The sequence below is a fragment of the Branchiostoma floridae genome, chromosome 5 (genome assembly GCF_000003815.2).
Source record: "Branchiostoma floridae strain S238N-H82 chromosome 5, Bfl_VNyyK, whole genome shotgun sequence".
NCBI classification, from domain to species: Eukaryota; Metazoa; Chordata; class Leptocardii; order Amphioxiformes; family Branchiostomatidae; genus Branchiostoma; species Branchiostoma floridae.
In genome coordinates, this window is record NC_049983.1 from 25281409 (window position 1) to 25302971 (window position 21563).

The 21563-nt window shown below is 44.6% G+C and overlaps 3 protein-coding genes across 3 annotated transcripts; all 3 read left to right on the plus strand.

The window, feature by feature from the left end:
• The first annotated feature begins 2312 nt into the window (after positions 1 to 2312).
• LOC118415850 lies at positions 2313 to 7505 on the plus strand. The gene is made up of 3 exons (XM_035820707.1): positions 2313 to 2639; positions 2924 to 3053; positions 6983 to 7505. Exons 1-3 carry the CDS (start codon positions 2433 to 2435, stop codon positions 7246 to 7248), a joined length of 603 nt encoding a protein of 200 aa, XP_035676600.1. The 5' UTR covers positions 2313 to 2432; the 3' UTR covers positions 7249 to 7505.
• A 6730-nt stretch (positions 7506 to 14235) lies between these two features.
• Positions 14236 to 17349, plus strand: LOC118416358 (integumentary mucin C.1-like). Its single transcript, XM_035821451.1, has 3 exons — positions 14236 to 14631; positions 15978 to 16098; positions 17049 to 17349. The coding sequence occupies exons 1-3, from the start codon at positions 14236 to 14238 to the stop codon at positions 17228 to 17230; spliced, it is 699 nt and encodes a 232-aa protein (XP_035677344.1). The 3' UTR covers positions 17231 to 17349.
• Positions 17350 to 19319: 1970 nt separating this feature from the next.
• On the plus strand, positions 19320 to 21254 carry LOC118415851. The gene is made up of 3 exons (XM_035820708.1): positions 19320 to 19582; positions 20384 to 20516; positions 20912 to 21254. The coding sequence occupies exons 1-3, from the start codon at positions 19379 to 19381 to the stop codon at positions 21139 to 21141; spliced, it is 567 nt and encodes a 188-aa protein (XP_035676601.1). The 5' UTR covers positions 19320 to 19378; the 3' UTR covers positions 21142 to 21254.
• The last annotated feature ends 309 nt before the right edge of the window (positions 21255 to 21563 follow it).

Genomic DNA, 21563 nt, shown 5'->3' on the forward strand with positions numbered 1-21563 from the left:
CCTGGACCATCCTCACCACCCCCACCTGGACCGTCCTCTACCACCTCCACCTGGACCTACCCCGACAGGGACTCCTGGACCTACCCCACCACTCCCACCTGGACCTACCCAACCACCCCCAGCTGGACCTATCCTACCACCCCCACCTGGACTTACCCCACCACTCCCACCTGGACCATCCCAACCACCCCCAAATGGACCTACCCCACGACCACCACCCCTACTATCCCCACAACCACCACCCCTGCGAGACCGTCCCGACAGTCCGAAGCGGTGCACCCGGACGGGATGTGCGTGCAGGACGGAGTGTCGTACCCAGTCGGCGCGCCCGTACCGGACAACGATCCCTGCAAAGACGGCTGCTACTGCCACAGTTCAGGAGAGGTAAGTGACTTGAACGCCAGCTCTACTGCAGTACCATAACAAGCCGATAGATGGCCCAAGCTCTTACCACTTTCGGACAGCACTACAACACATGGTAAACCACTTGACTTTCAATGGCATGTTAAGCCTCAGTGTATTACTGTATGTAACAGCTCCATTATATATTTTTGCTGATGTTGTTTTCTCACATTTGAATGCTGCACAGATACTTTGCGTGTGGGCGAAATCACCCCGTTTCTGCGCAAGTTTCCTCACTCATCCGCCGTGCGTTGATGCCGTGCAGGTGCACGATCCGACCCAGTGCTGCCCCGTCATGACCTGCCCTAACGGTGAGTACAGGCACACACAGATACAGGAGCTGGTGTGTCACGTTGTAGGGCCTATGTACCAGCTGAACAGATACAGATATAGATGCTTGTGTGTTACGCCTAATGACGGTTATACAGGCTATATGCAGATGCAGATGCAGAAGCGGGTGTTTTACACAGAAGGGCGGTTATTCCAGCTATACAGATACAGATACAGAAGCTCGTGTGTTATGCCGAAGGGCAGTTATACGGCTATACAGATACAGATGCAGAAGCTGGTGTTTTACACTGAAGGGTGCTTACAGAAGCCATACAGAAGCTGGTGTGTTATGCTGAAGGGTGGTTATAACTTAAACCGGATAAACAGATACAGAAATTGGTGTGTTAACACTCCGAAGGCCAGATATATCGGCCATAGAGACAGATACTATACCCGTTCCACTTGCCTTTGACTTACTCGTACCTACACGCGTACGTCGCCATGGCATTTTAAAAAAAAAACACATGTCTTGTTAAAACTTTAGTCCACCAACGTAACAAGGCGTCATATCAATCCCGTTTTCCTCTCCTACAGGTCACAACTGCCGGGCTCATCCGTCCGGCCAGATCATTCCTGTCGGTGTGCAGGTGGAGGTGGACGGAAGGCAGTGCTACTGTTCACCCGAAGGAGCAGGTCTGCAGGTCATGTGTACAGCAACCACCACCACAACACTGCCAACCACAACTATGACCCCGGCCCGGCCCACCACCTCTACCACAACGTGAGAACGCGTGAAGGCAGTTAGCTGTTGTTGATGCCACGTGAACCAACGCCTACTTGTTTGTTTATTTGTTTTTGACAGGAGAAGAGCCAATTTGTGTGTGGTATATGCATGAACATCGATCGTTGTACCCTTAATCTTAAGGGTCAACTACCGCATGGCATTTACTATTTTTTGTTTGTTTTGTCTTCAAACATTAAAGAAAGGAAACAAAAAAATAAACACAACTGCAAGCGATGGGATAACTTAATCTCTACATGTTTCTTTTATGTACCTGTGCTGTAGTTTACGTTATTTGCATTAGAGTAGAAAAAAAATTTCCAAAGCAGGAAAAAAGCTTGATTTTTCTTCGCATTTGTTCCAAACTTAAGACAACTCATCAGCTAGATAAGACAAGAGAAAAGTCGCAGGGTAGTAAATAGACAATGCTATAATAACTTCGCTGTAAGCTCATGGTGTTCGCACTATTGTACTAGAGGCATTCAGAGCGGCTGGAACTATTGTGCAAAGTATTATTTATTATTTTTAGCAATCATACAAACGAGATCTTCTGATTATAGTATCTCGCCATACCGCCGGTCATGTGCTTTTGCAAATAGGGTAGGTCGAGTTCTTATCATATTCAAAGATGCCGCTGTTATGGGTCGATATTTTATTGCCATCGCCGTAAGACACACCGAACTTTGTCAAACTTTCGGTGGATTTTTATCATCAGGCATTAGTCAGTGAGCTCAGTGACTGATTCCAAAACGTATTCCTATGAATCTTGATATACAGTGTAACATAATTACCGTGGCTTAAAGTTTGTCCCTTCCTTATTACGATCACGTGGTACATGTAAGAACTCCATGTACACCATATTAGCACTGCGTACACATATCCGGTATGAAGTCAACCACATGTCCATTCCCACAGCTTCCCCTACAAATAGACCCGCTCACAAATGCACAGAAAGAGTGTTTCATAGTCACCATACAATATGGCGTCTCCAGTTGTCGGTGTTCTGTGCGCGGTTCTGCTGTCCGCCTGTTCGTGTGACACCGCCAGACCGTACCGACAGTTCGAAGCTGTGAACACGGACGGCGTGTGCGTGCAGGACGGAGTGGCGTACCCAGTCGGCGCCTCCGTACCGGACACGGACGACGACCCCTGCACCTTCAGCTGCTACTGCGCCAGCTCGGGGAACGTAAGTGGTCGGAACCTCGGCCCATTTATAAATCCAAATTTTGAATTTCTAGCAATATCTTTCTCACACTATAATTCAAGTTCCGACAGAAACATAACAGAACAAGAAGTGTGCTGTTTTCTATGACGTGTGTGCAATCGAGTCAAAATGATGATTTCATAGTTTGGTACCAAAAGAGAACCTTTAACTACATGGCTTACAATAGAATTTGTAGTATACAACAGCTATATGCCGTATTTTTGACGACGTTGTTTTCTCACAATTCAATGCTGTAATTGTTGCAGATAAACTGCGCTACGGCGAAGTCCTCTCGGATGTGCACTCTTCCCCCGCCGCCGTCGTGCGTTGATTGGGTGTACATACCCGACCCGACCCAGTGCTGTCCCTCTTCTTCAAATTACCACTGTCCTAACGGTGAGAGTCCTAGTGTACAATCATATCGACACAAAGTCTTCTCAAATCAGCCCAGGGGCACATACGGGGAGCCACCAACTCACATTCGAAACCATAAATGCCATGAGACTAAGGTCACAATTGGCCCGGTACCCGTCAGGGACGTAGCCCCGGCCGGGCTCTGAAGTCGGGCGGACACTAGTTGTTTACCGGCTGTCGTGGTCACAATCAAACGTTGCCTTCACGCTGCCACGTGGGGGTCCCGGATTGTTCCGGCGGGCACCCCGAGATTTTTCGAAAATTCTCCACCTTGCTAGGTTTGTCTCCGGCAGACACCCGTCAGATGTTCAGACGGTGTCCTGTAGTGACCCCTGCGCGGTCCGACAGGGTAACGTTTGTCTCTCACAGCGCGGTGGGGCAGTTGTAGGGTCCCTGCCGCATGCCCCGCGAACAAAGGCAGGGAACCAGGCAGGCTCCTGGTGGGCTCTCGTCATATTTAAGGGGTATAATAATAATAATATCGGGTGTATTTTGCAGCCAGTAGGTACCCAAAGTGAGGGTAATGAGGCTGTTTAACGTGGTCGAGGCACCTCCTCGAGCACGGGACCCCCGTTTTACGTCCCTCCCGGAAGACGATTTCGTGGAAAGCTTCGTGAGGCTACAGCAATCCGGACGTCCTTGGTTGGTCTCCCATCCAAGCACTGTCCGGACCGCGCGTTGCTTAACTTCCGAGATCGAGGGATCGGGTGTACCAACGCGCCACGCGGCCGTAGTATAAAAACAAGCATCACTGAACTTGGGGTACTGGTGCGGTACGTCGGGGTTACTTCACTGCGGCACTGTTATTTTCGCCAACTTTTCCTCGCACTTGCACTGACGTGCGGCACTGTTACGTTTCTAAACAAAAAATAAACATGTTGGAATTTTCAATGTCGGCGGGTGACTTGCTAAACTGTTGATGGCTGTATTTTTTGGCGACGCCTCATGGGCGAGCCTAATAGTATAGTGAGTGACTGTTTGCAAAGAATTCCAAAAACTGTACAGGAATGTCAAGAATGCAAAAGTCCGCGCGTGCGTAGTTGCATCATGCCGGACTGAACCATTACCTCCACGGGTAAGCTTTTCAGTCACAGGGCACATACCGGTATAGGCCTATACGTGTTCACAGCAGTGTTTTCTGTATTCAAAATTGAGAAAAGCCTAGGACTTCAGACGTACCGGAGATAAATAAATAATAAATAAATAATAAATAAATAATAAATAATAAATAAATAATAAATAAATAATAAATAAATAATAAATAAATAATAAATAAATAATAAATAAATAATAAATAAATAATAAATAAATAATAAATAAATAATAAATAATAAATAAATAAAAAATAAATAAATAATAAATAATAAATAATAATAAATAAATAATAAATACATAATAAATAAACAATAAATAATAAATAAATAATAAATGCACAATAAATAAATAATAAATAAACAATAATAAATAAATAATAAATGAATAACAAATAAATAATAAATAAATAACAAATAAATAATAGATAAATAATAGATAAATAAATGCTCTCTGGACATTAATCGTCAGGCGAATGAAATACGATTATGAAAATCCATTAATAACAACAATCTTTTTTACTAATAAACAATAAAACCGTCGCCATGGCAATAATTTTAATTGCCACACTTTTTACATTTGTGAAAAGTGAGAAAAGCATGGCTTATGTGTACGAATGACTTCGAGTTTGGCGTTCTATCGGCCAATTGCAGAGGAAACGTCCTCGAGCCAAACTTCTTTCTTCAGCTTGTTTCTGTAGTCTGGGGTTGTAATATCACAAAAACCCAAGTGGCTTTCTATGAAGGAGGCTATCTGTTCGTCCTTCTTATCAGTGATGCAGCCTATTGTGTCGTGTGTTGTCCTCCCCCCTCTGTTGTCCTGCCTTGTTTGCAGAGGTTTCTGTTGCTTAATTCTTCTGCCTACCTCTTCCTATGAGGCTAAGATCTGTTTGCCCTTGTCTTTTCCTCCCGTCTTCTTCTTTCCCTTGGTATAGCGTTATGCACTGCACTGTAATACGCGTAAGAACCGTACTGCAATACGCGTAGGTTCACGGTTTTTGTCCTTTCACGTGATCTGTCACATATTTGAACCGGTATTATGAATTACACAATTTTATTCTGTAAACCTGGTCTTTGACGTAACAAATTTATCCCGACGGACTGCCTGCAGCCGGAGGGGTCCCTCTCGGTGTTGTCACGATTAGGTTGCGGGGTGGTTGTACAAGCGGGTCCCTGGTTTATTTCAAGTCCGACTTAAATTGAACCAGGGGCCCGGCCGGGCCCAAAATACCCCGGCAGCCGCGAGGTGTCCCACGGGTCCACGCAGGGATCACGTCCGAAAGTGCCAAAAAAACAGCCCGTGAACTGCCCGGCAGGGCCCCTTTTTCCAATTGTGACCTAGGCTTTTCCAAATGCTATTTTCCCCACTACCATAACCCCACAGTGGAATGCTCTGCCCGGTAGGGTTATGAGGGCTCTCACAGTTCAGTCCTAGCCCTAGACCTCAACTCCCCCCACTTTGCCCCTGGTGGGGTTATTTGGTGCAATTCTGTGCAGGTGAAGATGCAAAATACTAGCGTGTTGAACTTGAAAGTTCATCTGTGTTGGTAGAAGTCATTATTGAACTAGATTAACTGTAATATCCGACACAAAATTGGACTCACACACATTTTCGACTGAACAGCACCAGTCTTTGTCAAGGAATGAACAGTCTACTGCTGTCGTGACGTCACATTATGCAGATAGAACACGTGATTCAGTAAGCAGTGAATCATAGGTTGCAGGAAGTCTATGGCGCCCACTGTATCCTTCAGGGATTGTTGTAAAGCTCTGATGTAGATGGCTTCTTTGATCCCTCTAGCGAAAATGTCTGGCTCTATGTCGAAGATTATAACTTTGTCCAGTGACACAGAATGACCCGGTGATTCTATGTGGATATGATATAGACAACCCTGTGCAACATCCTTGTAGCACCTAAAGACAAAACCCCTAGGGAACAAAAAGTGTGGTGGTGTTTACCATATAAAGTGCCGAGGTCAGAACATTAGAGGCCCTTGTAAAGAAAGCTACATTGGGGAGACTGAGTGATCACTCAAGACCAAGTTCCTTGAGCACAGACGCCCGAGATCATATAGAATCACCGGATCATTCGGTCTCACAAAGTTAAAATCTGACATACATATCTGAGTCCTTCTGCCATTCTGTATCTTTACAAGAGTCAGATAAGGCCCAAAATGGAATACTGCTGTCACATTTGGTCTGGAGCTTCCCAGAACTCCCTGACCTGTCTCAATAGACTACAAAAACGGTTAAGGAATATTGTTAGCAGCGACATGCTCGCCACTCTACAACCCTTGTCTCAAAGGCGTGATGTAGCCAGCCTAGCACTTTTTTATCGCTTCTTCCATGATAAATGCTCGGCAGAACTTGTGCCTACAATACGAACTTTCTCTGCAAGAACCCATTTTGCCACTTCCACGGAAGCAAAGCATTCTTTTTTCTTCCACAATTCTCCAGATAGGAGGAAGTTCCACGCTGAGAGCTTCTTTCCTAGAACAACATCGCTATGGAATAAGCTTCCACGGACTTGCTTCCCCATGGGGTACAATCTGAAACTGTTTAAGTCAATGGTTAACAGACATCTCTCTTCACAATACAGTATTGTAACCCAAAACACTTAAGTGGATCCATGAGTCTTGTTTTTGCGGTGAACCCTAAGTAAATAAAAAAAAATCAGCTGGGTCAAAGTCAAGGCTACTGTGAGACTGTACTCATTCCGCTTGAAGCATACATCGCATGGTGGTTTTATAACACCTTCCTTGTTAAAACTTATTTTAACCAATAAATATATCAGCGTCATGCAAATCCTGTTTCCTACAGGTCCGAACTGCCAGGCTGATGTCTCAGGCCAGTCCGTGATCATCCCTGTCGGGCAGACGGTGGAGGTGAACGGTGAGCAGTTTCACTGTCCGGTCGGGCACGGTGGCGAGTTGGTCACTCCTGAACCCACCACGACCACCTTGACTACCATTACCCCTCATTGCCCGCACAATGGAGTTCACTACGGGGACGGAGGACTCGTACCTGGATACAGCGACGACCCCTGTGACGTCTGCAACTGCATCTGGGGATATGTAAGTGGTTAAGACACAGGTCTAGAAAGGCACAATAAGTTAGGAATTTTTGGCCTTGTCATCTACGTGTATCTTTCCGAGCATGTAAGGTTATGCTCTGTCGGGAATATTGGCAAGAAGTGCGCTGTTCTAAAAGACGTGAAATTCTAATTCGGAGTGACCATCTCTTGAGACGAAAATAGTCGAAGAACTGTTTTCAGACTTATACTAGTACTAGCGGGCAAAAAGTTTTTTTTATTGTTATCGTTCGTAAGATGATGATCTTATTGTTTGATATCCAGACAAACTTAAGACATTCTTTCCTGAAGTCTGCTCCTCAATTCTAAACCATACATATGCATGGTAAATAACTTACCACCAATGGCAGATTTAGTCATTGCTATAACTGCCTGTAAAAGATGCTTGCGATACTTTTCCTGTGCTGTTATGCCACATTTCAATGTTGCACAGATACATTGCGTGTCAAACGAACCCAGCTGTGACCCAGCGCCTTGCTTTGACGCCGTACACGACCCGACCCAGTGCTGCCCGATCTGTCCTAACGGTGAGAACTGCTAACGCGAAACCTCCTTAATCCTCGGGAGTAACCTGAATCCGTTGTTTTTAGAAACAAAGCATTTGGGGATGTCAGGTCGACGGACGTTGCATATACAATTTCAAACTACAATACATCTATGTATTTTGAAAATTTGCAGTTTGAAACCATTTCCGTCCACTTAATATCCTTATTTTAAACGGATACAGATTATCCCGCGGATAAAGGTGAATTAGCGTTATAAATGTGCCTCTCTACTATATAGATTTATAAACGTACAAAGAGCCGCCGCCGCCATGTTGGTAGGTTACTAGATCCAACATGGCGGCTGGTGACGCTGTGTAGGTGAACGACCCCTACGTTTAATACTGCCATACTGTGTTTTATACCAACGGTTCGATCAGTCGAATGTGTGCTGGGTTTTAAAACGTGTCTAGTTTGTTCTTGGAAGTCTTTCTGTGGGCGAATTGTGAGCTACTTCACCCTGGTGATGTTTACTGTGACTTTTTTGTTATATAACTTCTTTTAGCCAATAGATATATCAGCGTCATACAAATCCTCTTTCCTACAGGTCCAAACTGCCAGGGTTATGTCTCAGGCCAGTCCGTGATCATTCCTGTCGGACAGACGGTGGAGGTGAACGGTGAGCAGGTTCACTGTCCGGTCGGGCACGGTGGCTGGTTGGTCACTCCTCAGCCCACCACCCCCACCACCATTTCCACCATTCCCTGGACCATCCCCACCACAACCCCCCAGCAGTGTGTGCAGGACGGAGTGTCGTACCCGATCGGCGCCTCCGTTCCGAGGGACGACCCCTGCATAATCGACTGCCACTGCACCAGCCCCGGGAACGTAAGTGGTCGTAAACCCGGTTCCTTTTTTAATCCAAAGAAACAAAAGGATTTTGGCATTCCTAACAATCCTTTTGTAATTCGGGCCATGTTGATTTGATCATAAAGATGACATCCTCCGGAAACCCCAAACCTGATAGGAGTGGGACATTAGAGAAAGGTTTGCCCCCCCCCCCCCACCTACCCCCCCCCCCAAAAAGTTGCCTTTATTATGAAAATTAAGTGGCCAGGAAGATTGAACAAATTGCTAAATACACGGAGATTAATCATTCTTGTTCTTTCACATCTTCTTCCTTGACTTTGCTTTGGCATTATATAACATTAGTATCCATTTTCCGAAATATGATTTCAATTTATGGCACATTTCAATTTGTGCTCTTTTTACAGCTTTGTACGATTTACAGTTTGGTCGAAAACGTTTTATTTTGAGACGGACGAAAATTGATGCGCGCCCGAATGTCGTCCATATAATCGAATCAACTGGGCCTTACTCGATAAGGTTACGTTATTACAGAAATTATGAAACAAGAAGTGTGCTATTTCCAATGACGTGTACTCACTCATGACAGGTATCTGAATGGTAGTTATGGAACGATTTTGCTAAAATCACGATTTTGCTAATGTCATATGTTAACGCGCCCAAATGATGATTTCATAGTTTGTTACCCAAAGAAACTTAAGAGATCTTTCCCAGAATCTACTCCTAAATCAAAAACCAAACAATACTCCTAAACCAAACTTATGGTAAAGTAGTCATACAACATTTGAGAGCAATACACACACACACACACACACACACACACACACACACACACACACACACACACACACACCTACAAAAAATGTACATATACTACACAGTAACGCTGTTATTTATTTCTTTTTCAGTTACATATGTCATATGTAGAGTATTCTATTATGAAATGTAATTGATCTAAAAATTGTCCTCATTAATTATTCAAGTAATTGCACCAATAGCCCTTAATTATGGAGGGCATCTCTGAACTTATCTACATATCAAAAATCACGACGAGGCGTCAACCCCTTCTCGACTTGTTCCATTCCAAAGGGATGATGCGATTGCGCACGCGCGGATTAATTGCTGTAGAATTTCGGGGGAACTTTTGCCAATCGGTTAGGCTAACATTTTTTCTGTTTTACCTTTACTGTTACATATGCTTGAGATGTTTTAGTATACAACAGCTATATGTCGTATTTTTGCTGACGTTGTTTTCTCACATTTCAATGCTGTAATTGTTACAGATAAACTGCGTTGTGGTGTCGTCCCAACGGACGTGCACTCGCCCCCCGCTGCCGCCGTGTGTTGATTGGGTGTACATACCCGACCCGACCGTGTGCTGTCTCTCTTCTTCAAATTACCACTGTCCAAACGGTGAGAATCCTAGTATACAATCATATCGACATAAACAATGAAAATCTTCTCAAACCAACGCAAGGGCACATACGGGGAGCCACCACCTCACATTCGAAAACATAAATGCCAGAACATGACACTTGGCACGTACAAACGCTCTTTTCTCCCGTTCCATCACCCGCAGTGGAATGCCCTGCCCGGCACGGTTGTGAGCGCTCTCACCGTTGAATCCTTCCGTACCAGCCTGGAGGCTTGCCCGCTTTAGCCCGGGACCTCAACTCCACCCCTTACTGTGCCCATATTTGGTGCAATCATATGTGCATTTCAGATGTAGATGAAGATGCAGAATACCAGTGTGCTGAGAGTGCTAAACTAGAGTAAACATAGCTGTTGCCACCATGTTGGTTGGTTGGTAGATCCAACATGGCGACTAGTGACGCAGTGTACTTGTACGTGAACGACTTGACGCAGTGCTATCCCTACATGACCTGCCCTAACGGTGAAAACAAGCAGATGTGTCAATGAATATGTAAATAGTGTTTTCAAAAATTGAGTAAATATAGCTGTGGATGCCATGTTGGTGAGCTGGTAGATCCAACATGGCGTCTGATGTCCCTACATGACCTGTCCTAACGGTGAAAACTGACAAATGTGCACAGTTTGTTTCAATCTGATGTCATCTTTTTACTATGAACTGTTCGTGTAGTGTTAGATACAAAATGTCGACCGATCAGTCAAGGGACCCATAAATGGAGACAGGGAACGATATAGGCTTACTGGCACATTTGACTCACTGTATGAGTCACGTTCTCAAGTAAGGTCACGTGACGACGTTGTGAGGCATTCTAATCTGACCTTTTGATCATCTTGCGCATAGGCGACTATATTATACAACAGTCAAGGAGTCTTTGTCATTTAATGAGAACAGCTGACGCTAGTTTTCCTTAATCCACAAACCTACATCCGTTGTTTTTTGAAACAGGGCATTTAGTGACATCAGGTCGACGGACGGTGAATACACAATTGCAAACTACAATACCGCTATGTCTTTTGATTCAATTTTGAAACCACCGTCCGTCCACTTAATATCCGTTTCTAACAACGGATATAGGTTATCCCACGGATAAAGGTGAATTAGCGTTACAAATGTGCCAGTCTACTATATAGGGAAACATACAAAGAGCTATCGCCGCCATGTTGGTAGATTACTAAATATAACATGGCAGCTGGTACGTTCCATACTGCCATACTGTGTTTTTATACCAACGGTTCGATCACTTGAATGTGTATAGGAATGTGTACAGGGTTTTAAAACGTGTCTAGTTCATTCTTGGAAGACCTCACAGACAATAAGGAATAACTTTCTGAATTTCTTGTGATGTTTACTGTGACCCCTTTTTTGTTATAACTTCTTTTAGCCAATAGATATATCAACGTCGTGTAAATCCTGTTTCCTACAGGTCCGAACTGCCAGGGTTATGCCTCAGGCCAGTCCGTGATCATCCCTGTCGGGCAGACGGTGGAGGTGAACGGTGAGCAGTTTCACTGTCCGGTCGAGTACGCTGGCGGGTTGGTCACTCCTCAGCCCACCACCACCCCCACCATAACCACCCTCCCCTGGACCACCCCCACCACCATCCCCATCACAATCCCAACCACAACCCCCACCACAATCACCACCCCTCGCCCAACAACCACCCCTAGCCCCAACACCGCCGCAATCCCCCAGCAGTGCGTGCAGGACGGAGTGGCGTACCCAGTCGGCGCCTCCGTACCGGACACGGACAATGACCCCTGTACCTTCGGCTGCTTCTGCTACAGTCCGGGACAAGTGAGTGGTCGGAACACCGGTTCCTTTTATTAATACAAAGAAGCAAAAATATTTTGTCATTCCTAACAACCTTTTTGTAATTCAGGAAATGTCGATTCAATCATATGTATGACGATTCCCCCAGGAACCCCAAACCTATGGTAAACTACTCATGCAACATTCGAGAGCAAGTGCAGCACATCTCCCTCCCCATGCAAAAAGGACTGCTCCAAAAGTGAAGTTTGACAAAAGTTACCTCCAAAGAATTGAGAATGGCCTCTTCTGTGACAACTCCAGTAAAAACCAGTTCAAAAACACATCCACTCAAAAAAGGGACTTTGCATCAATCCAGTCAAAAATTGAAGTAAAAAAAAAGCGCATGGGCATTTGTCCACACTATCCTTTCAGGTCATTTGGTAAAATAAATGACAGAGATGAATCAATTTGAATATTTGACAGGAGAAGAAGAAGGAGACAAAACGCCAAGAAAACAATATATTTCAACCCATACATTTGGTTTGAGCTAAATATAACTACGTGGCTTCCAATAAAAGTTTTAGTATACAACAGCTCACATTTCAATTCTGTAATTGTTACAGATAAGCTGTGCTATGGTGCGCTGCCTTTGGCCCGAGCTGATGTGCGTTGATGCCGTGTACATACCCAACCCGACCCAGTGCTGCGCCACTACTTCAGATTTCCACTGTCCTAACGGTGAGAATCCTAGTGTACAATCATATCGACATAAATAATGCCAGTCTTCTCAAACCAGCCCAGGGGCACATACGAGGGAGCCTACACCTCACATTCCAATCCATAGAAGCCAGAACTGTCATGGCACTAAAGCTAAGGGCACAACCCGCCGTGCGTGTTATTTGTAAGTACGTTTTTTTGGGAGGCCACGTCCGCCACGTTTCTTAAAACGTGGGGAAGGAATGGCAAGAACAGGGAGGAGTACGTCTCAACGCACGTCCGTCGCATGGTTGCACAAGGTGTAGGAACGTGGTCTCCACGCCACGCCTGGCCGTGAGCGGTTGCGTGCATCATCGTTGCACAAGTGGTAAGTGAGTTGTACGCAAGATCTCTGTGCGATTGCCACGTTACCGTATGCAGGATTCCGCAGCCAGAATGCAGAGAAACTTTTGCATGCGCGTAGAGTGCTACGACGTGTCTGCGTGCTCCCAAATCCGTAGGATTACGTACGATTTCGTACGAAGGCGGTACTTACCACTTACGGATCCAAAAAATGCACATATTTTGCACGTAGACAGCACACAGTTGTACGTACGGTGGGTTGTGCCCTTAACTTTACAAATGCTCTATTTCCCCGTACCATCACCCCACAGTGAAATAACTTGTTGCGGTTGTAAGCGCTATCACCGTTGAGACCTTCCGTGCCACGTTAGAGGCCTTCCCGTCCTAGCACGGGACCTCAACTCCACCACATAATTAACTCATTTGGTGGAGTTATTTGGTGCAATCCTATACAGATGTAGATGAAGACTACCAGTATGTTGAGAGTGCTAAACTAGAGTAAACATAGCTGTTGCCACCATGTTGGTTGGTTGGTAGATCCAACATGGCGACTAGTGACGCAGTGTACTTGTACGTGAACGACTTGACGCAGTGCTATCCCTACATGACCTGCCCTAACGGTGAAAACAAGCAGATGTGTCAATGAATATGTAAATAGTGTTTTCAAAAATTGAGTAAATATAGCTGTGGATGCCATGTTGGTGAGCTGGTAGATCCAACATGGCGTCTGATGTCCCTACATGACCTGTCCTAACGGTGAAAACTGACAAATGTGCACAGTTTGTTTCAATCTGATGTCATCTTTTTACTATGAACTGTTGGTGTAGTGTTAGATACAAAATGTCGACCCATCAGTCAAGGGACCCATAAATGGAGACAGGGAACGATATAGGCTTACTGGCACATTTGACTCACTGTATGAGTCACGTTCTCAAGTAAGGTCACGTGACGACGTTGTGAGGCATGAGGCAACAGTCAAGGAGTCTTTGTCATTTAATAGTCATTGTTAAACACAGTAGAAGGTGAACAACACTTCGTCGTAGATTGTATTATGTATTTGAATGATAGAAATATCTATCTAGTTTCATGAAGAGAGACTGCTACAAACGTTGGCAAAGAGAGTCTACTTCCATGCATAATGGTATTGTCAAGTGGTCAGTAATTAGGCTATTTGGCTAATCACTGACCAGTGAATAGAGCGTCATTACCAACATGAAAACCATCCTTCTGATTGATCGACGTCGCCTGGCTAAATGACAATTAAAAATTATGAAATCAACGAAGGCTTCATATAAATCACTCTTTCCTTTCATACAGGTCCGAACTGCGAGTTAGGAGGACAGATCGTCCCTGATGGTCAGTGGGTGGACATGGGCAACGGCATGTACTGTCAATGTACACCACCGTTCGAGCCATTGTGCACCACCACCCCTCGCCCCACCACCACCACACCTTGTCCCACCACCACCACCCCTCTCCTCACCACCACCCCTCGGGCCCATTACCACCTTGCCTTGGGGCCACCCCCACCACCACTCACACCACAATCCCCACCACCGGCACTCCTCTCCCCACCACCAACACTCCTCTCCCCACCACCACCACTCCTCTCCCCACCACCCCTCGTCCAACCACCACCACCCATCGCCCCACTACCACCGCCCCCACTACTACCGCAATCCCCCAGCAGTGTGTGCAGGACGGAGTGGCGTACCCCGTCGGCGCCTCCGTGCCGGACACGGACGACGACCCCTGCACCTGCTGTTGCTACTGCTCCAGCCCGGGGAACGTGAGTGGTTGGAGCACTTGTCCCTTTGTTAATACGAGAAGCAATAGGATTTTTGGTATTACAAACAATCCTTTTGTAATTCAGGAAATGTTGAAATGTTGATTTCATTATATGGATGACATCATTCGGGAACCTCAAACCTGATGCGAGCGCGCGGTAATAAAAGAATCCCCCCCCCCAAATGTTGCCTTTTAGTATGAAAATTAAGTGGTCAGGAAGATTGAACAAATTGCTAAACACACAGAGATTTTTCATTTTTGTTCATCCTTGACGTTTGAATTTATTATCCTTTTTTTTCGAAATTTTTTTTTTCAATCCACGGCATATTTGTGCTCATTTTACAGCTGCTTTGTACGGTTTACAGTATGGTCGAGAACTTTTTTTTGGAGACGGGCAAAAATTGATGCACGCGCGGATGTCATCCATATAATCGAATCAACTTGGCTTTACTCTATAAGATTACGAACATAAAGTGCACTCTCACTGCACTTGCGTCAAGCTTACATCTCTGCGGGGTTCGAAAGATACTCAACGAATTTTAGAGATACAGAGCAAAATTTCTTACTTTTTGTGTATTTTGTCGTCTTCTACGTCAATGTTTACGTATTACGCAATATCTAAATTATAAAAAACATCGGAGAAAATAACAACATTGTGACATAGTGAGGGAACCCGGCAGTGACGCAAGCTTTGACAAAAGTGCAATAAGAGTGCACCTTTACAGAAATTCTGAAACTAGAAGTGTTCTGTTTCCAATGACATGTACTCACTTATGACAGGTAACTGAATGGTAGTTTTGGAACGAAGTCATGTGTAAACGTGCCAAAATGATGACTTCATAGTTGGTACTCAAAGAAACTTAAGAGAGCCTTTCACAAAATCTGCTCCTGAATCTAAAACCAGACATATGTTAAACCAGTCATGCAACATTTGCGAGTAAATGTAGCACATCTCCATACCCATGTAAAAGAAGGACTATTCCAAAAGTGAACTTTAACAAAAGTCACCTCCTAAGCGAGAATGGACTCTTCTGCGGCATCTCGAGTTAAAACCTGTTCAGAAACACGTCCACTCAAAAAGTGACTTTGCATTATCCCAGTCAAAAATTGAATCTAAAAAACCGCTTGGGCATTGGTCCACTCTACACTTTCAGGTCATTAGGGAAAAATAACAAAGATTTGAATGCATGTATTGGAAGGAGAAGACGAAACGCCAATAAAACAATATATTTCAACCCATACACTTGGTATGAGCGAAATATAACTACATGGTTTACAATAGCTATAGCAATATGCCGTATTTTTTGCTGTCGTTGTTTTCTCATAGCAATGCTGTAATTGTTACAGATAGTCTGCGCTGAGGTGAAATCCCCCCGGATGTGCTTTTCCCCCGAGCCGCCGTGCGTTGACGCCGTGTACGTACCCGACCCGACCCAGTGCTGCCCCACTGATTACCACTGTCCTAACGGTGAGAGTCCTAGTGTACAATCATATCGACATAAATAATGACAGTCTTCTCAAACCAGCGCAGGGGCGCATACGAGGGAGCCAACGCCCTAGCCCGGGACCTACTTTGCCCCTGATGGGGCTGTTTGGTGGAATCCTATGCAGATTTAGATGAAGATGCATTTGTTGAAAGTGTTAAACTAGAGTAAACATAGCTGTGACCGCCATGTTAGTTAGTTGGTATACTAACATGACGCCTGGTGATGCAGTGTACATGTAGCCGAACGAGCCGACGCAGTACTGTCCCTACATGACCTGCCCTAACGGTGAGAATAGGTAAATGTGTCAATGAATGTTGATAGTGTTTTAAAAATTAAGTAAATATAGCTGTGGGTGCCATGTTGGTGGACTGGCAGATGCGAAATGGCGACTGATGTCCCTACATGACATTCCTAACGATGTAAACAGACAGCTTGTTTGAATCATCACTATGAACAGTTGGTGTAGTGTTAGATACAAAATGGTGACCGATCACATAAATGGAGACGGGGAACAACATAGGATTACCACCACATTTGATTCACCGCTCGAGTCACGTTCTTAAGGTCCCGTGAACCTGAACTTTTGATCAGCCTGCTCATAGACGACTAGATTATACTTATGGCGACAGTCAAGGAGTCTTTGTCATTTGATAGTCATTGTCAAACACAGTAGAAGGTGAACAGAAACATTATAGTTTTATAAAAAAAAAAAGAGTGCTACAAACGCTGACAAAAAAGAGTCTACTTTCCTGCATAATGGTATTGTCGCTAGGTCATTAGGCTATTTGGCTGATTATTGACCGGTGAATAGGGCGCCATAACCAGCAAGAAATACGGTGTTCTGATTAGTCGACGTCGCTTGGCTGTGTGACAGTTAAAACGTATTTAACTATCGAAGGCTTCATGTAAATCCCTCTTGCCTTTCCTGCAGGTCCGAACTGCGGGTATGGAGGCCAGATCATCCCTGATGGTCAGTCGATGGACATGGACGACGGCATGTACTGTTCCTGTTCCGGTGGCGGCTTGCCATGGTGTCGCCCCACCACCCCTCGCCCCACCGCCGTCACCCCTCGCCCAACCACCACCACCACTGGAACCACAAACATTGCATAACGTTAATGTTCTTGCTTGATCATCGTCAGAATATACACTATTGAAAGCAACAGAATAACGTGTTTTGTTTTCATGCTTTTCAATGTATATTTGCATTTAGACTTTACATAAAAAATCTAATCTTCATCGACTAATAGCAAAATTATTTTTCAATCGAGACAAAGAGCCGGAAGATATTCTTTACCCATTTATTCCAAAAATTAGTCACATTAAAGTAGATATGCAAGGTGTTGTAATCTGTACAATGAATCACCCTCTCGTCCTTCATCTATTCAATCATATCTGCCTTGTATAATTACACAATGCGAATTTGTATATATATATATTCGTGTCTGCCCCCATCGTATAATACATGTATAGGGCTCTCAATATGGGTAAAGATATGATATCATTTGTGTAAATGGAATCTCATTTATCAGTGACAAACATTTGTGAAACGTCACTCGAAAAGGTTATGATGATTTGGCGAAGGTATGAGGTCGCGGAACTCGAGTATCAGCTTTAGTTGCTAACCACTGGCACCTGGCCTATATATAGCCCTCGAGTTCTCTGTCTACGTAACGTCGCAAGTAAATATCCGATAGGATTGCGCAGGCCTCAATGGGCGAAAAGGTGTCCGATACAGCAATATGCGGACTGGAAATTTCTGCATTTACAATGTATTACAAATGCAAGCGGATACATGCGGATCCGTAAAGTATCCGAAATTTGGATTCCCAGGAAATTGAGTAGATTCCAATGAGTGGATTAAAAAAAAAATACATTGGGATTTTAAGCGGATACTAAGTTGTTTTTGAATGATATTTCCGAATATTTTGAATGTTCGGATCCTAATGAATCCCAATAAAGAATTTTCTGCGATTGCTAAATCGTTTTAGGGATATATATTTATATGTTTATTTGGAGTGTCCTAATGAATCCCAATATAGGATTTTTTGCTAGTACTTTATCGTTTTTAATTGATATTGCCGGATGCATATTAAGAATGATTGAGTTCCTTGCAATTTTCCAGACTGTATCTTTTTTTTTTGCTCTGTCTATTTCTTTGCACTTGAAAATGATAAATCCATACAATATAACAGTGTAAGGGAGGCCGGAGACTAATGGAAGGCCTCCCTTTGTCAACTTATAACAATTTAGATAAATCAATATAAACAAAAGAAATAAAGGTGGTTAATAAATAATGAAATAAAGCTGTGGGAAGAGCCATGTGGTCTCTGTCCTACTTTTACTGACAGGAAGAACATACATAAAAAATTGAAAAATGTTATCTGCGTAAGAGGCCAGCTATGCTTGGCCGTTTTCAAGGCTTTAGGAACTCGCGTGTCTGATCCCCAACCCCCCCCCCCCCCCCAATCTGCCACATACACAAAAACTATCTACTAGTGCAACATCAGCAATCCATAAGGTATGTACAATTTAGACATTTATCTGTTCTAGGCATTTTGGGAAGGTCTTGATGGCACAGTTTGTGTCATGCATATGTTAATGCTTATCATCTGATGCATTATTGCTTTATCCTATGTAAATGTTCAACTGTGCGTTTGTTCGATATTATACATATTCATTAACCCTCATCCGTGCACGTCGCAAAGCTGAATGATATTTTACCTGAGTGAGGCGGTACATGAAACAAACATGTTTCATGTACCTCTCCATTGTATTTTCGTTGACGTGAAGTTTGGCAAAGAACATTGTGCTTAGGCCTCATTGTTTGTTGGATATCTGTCCGTGAAAGACACATTGAGTAGTTTTTGAGTGCATTGTAGTTGTACTTCATACAAAGGAACGCCACGCCGTCCGAAATAAAATAAAATCTATCCTTGCGGCAACACAACATGGTGAATCCTGTGCTTTTATTTCTAAACGTACTGCACACATCGGTCTGTCCTCGCCGTTACGGCAAATTCATCGTAGTAGATCGTATTGACACGCGTAGTCCTAAAGCCTTGATAAAGGTCAAGCATATTTGTCCTCCTCTACAGTTGCCCAGACGTCGCCTCAGCTAAGCTTTCTTAAGTAAATACAAGATATGACAGAGACCACATGTCTCTTCCCACAGCTTTGATTGCACAGCCCAGGTCTTCCCTACAAGTAGACCCGCTCACACATACTCTCCATCACTGTTGAACCAACTTGACCAGTACCATGGCGTCCCCAGTCGCTGTTCTGAGCGTGGTTCTGCTGGTTGCCTGTGCGGCCCACGGCGCGAGGCTGTCCCGACAGTTCCAAGGAGAGGTTAGCCCGGACGACGGGTGTGTGGTGGGCGGAGTCACGTACCCAATCGGCGCTGTGATACCGGACGACAATCCCTGCCAATGGTGCCACTGTTCTGGCCACCACGGCCCACAGGTACTTAAACTTAGGGCACTTTATTCTAAACTCAGCACAAAAAGTACGGAATACCAACTTTGGTTGATCATATTTCTGTTCTTCCTGCATCAATTACAATGTATCATATATCAATAGAAAGCTTGAATGATTTCCTTTCCTATGGCATCAAACTCATTATGATTATAAACTCATAAAACGAGCAACAGGCCTGCTTACATGAGTGGGTCACTAAAAAAAGTGCCTAAATTTCCCTGCTTGTCCGGATGGTATTGGCGCGTTTGTTAGGCTGTGATTCATGATCAATCAATCCTTTTTCATGTCACGTTTGGTATACAGAACATACAAGTTTTTTCAGCACAATTGAGTAGACTATATCTGCCATTTTGGCAGTTGGATGGCCGAATCAAAACGTGGAGGCGGTGAGGAGAACCGAACGCGTATGCTTCCACGGCAAGAGTAGCTTTCAGCGTTTGATGGTGGAGGCAGCGTCATGGTCTGGAGCGGTATAAAGATACTGTGATGAACAGAGGGGGGAAATTTTGGCACTTTTTTTGGTGACGCACTACGTAAGCAGTAAATACACGTTTGTAACTGTATAACACGACGTTGTGGCAGATTTATGCTGTTTTTTTAATGACGTGAAATGATTTCATAGAGAAAATCCATACAGAATCTAGGCGTGGATTCTATATCAAATATATGGTGATCACCTGACCTCTGAATTGGACGGTTAAGAAAGAAGTTTATATTGGTGTATACAACCGTTGAATGCTGTATTCTTTGCTGTCGTTTTTCTTTTAACATTTCCATGTTGGACAGTTATTCTGCGTTTACGTGAAGTCCGACGGGGTAAGCCGGACTTGCTTACAACCTAATTATCCACCGCCGTGCGCCGACGCTGTGTACACGGAAGGGGACCAGTGCTGCCCAGGCTACTGGACATGTCCCAACGGTGAGAACTTCCAGATGTTTCTACACAAAAGTTATATAGATAAACAAACATGTAGCTGATTCCGCCATATTGGTTCTTGGAGTTTTATATCAGGCTAACATCATGACGCCGCGTATATGAACGACACCGTCCCATTCATAGCTGTGATGTTGCTGCCTTTAACCAAAGGGGAATAGGGTACCAGACGCCAGAAACCTACTTCTGACTGAAGGTTGATGAGTATACCGGATACATTCATCTTATAGAGTGTCGGAAGAACAGTTTTTACACAATGCTCCCATTAATCATTAAAATCCTCCCAGACCGTTCGGTGTGACCGCTCTATTTATTATGATGTTGCACCGTTTTTTAAGCCATCGAAGGCTTCATGTAAATCCCTTTGTTCTTTCCTACAGGTCCGAACTGCTCGATCGGAGGCCAGATCGTCTCTCCTGGTCAGTCGATCGACATGGGCGACGGCATGACTTGTTCCTGTGAGGGCAATGGCGGCTGGTCACACTGGCAAGCTCAATACTGGCCATCGTGTATCACCACCACTCGCCCTCCCCCAACCACCACTACCCCTCGCCCCACCATCACCACCCCTCGCCCTACCCCAACTACCACCACCCCAACCTACTACTAACTCGCTTTCTCCTCATGACCACTCCTCTACCCCAAACCAACACCTAAACCAACTCCAACACATACACACACACTCACAGACACGCACACCCATACATAAACGCACGCCCACACATACCCACATGCGCACACACACACACTCACACACGCACACACACACACACACACACACGCGCGCGCACACACACACACACACACACACACAAACACACACATACACACATACACACATACACACACACACACGCACACACACACACACACACACACACACACACACACACACACACACGTCGCCACCCTCTTTCCCTCCGGGATGCCCATCGTTCCTCGATGATGCCTTCGATGTTTCCATCACCCCTGCGACAAGAGGAAAAAGACCGAAATTGCTGCATGGAACCACGAACATTGTATAACGTAATC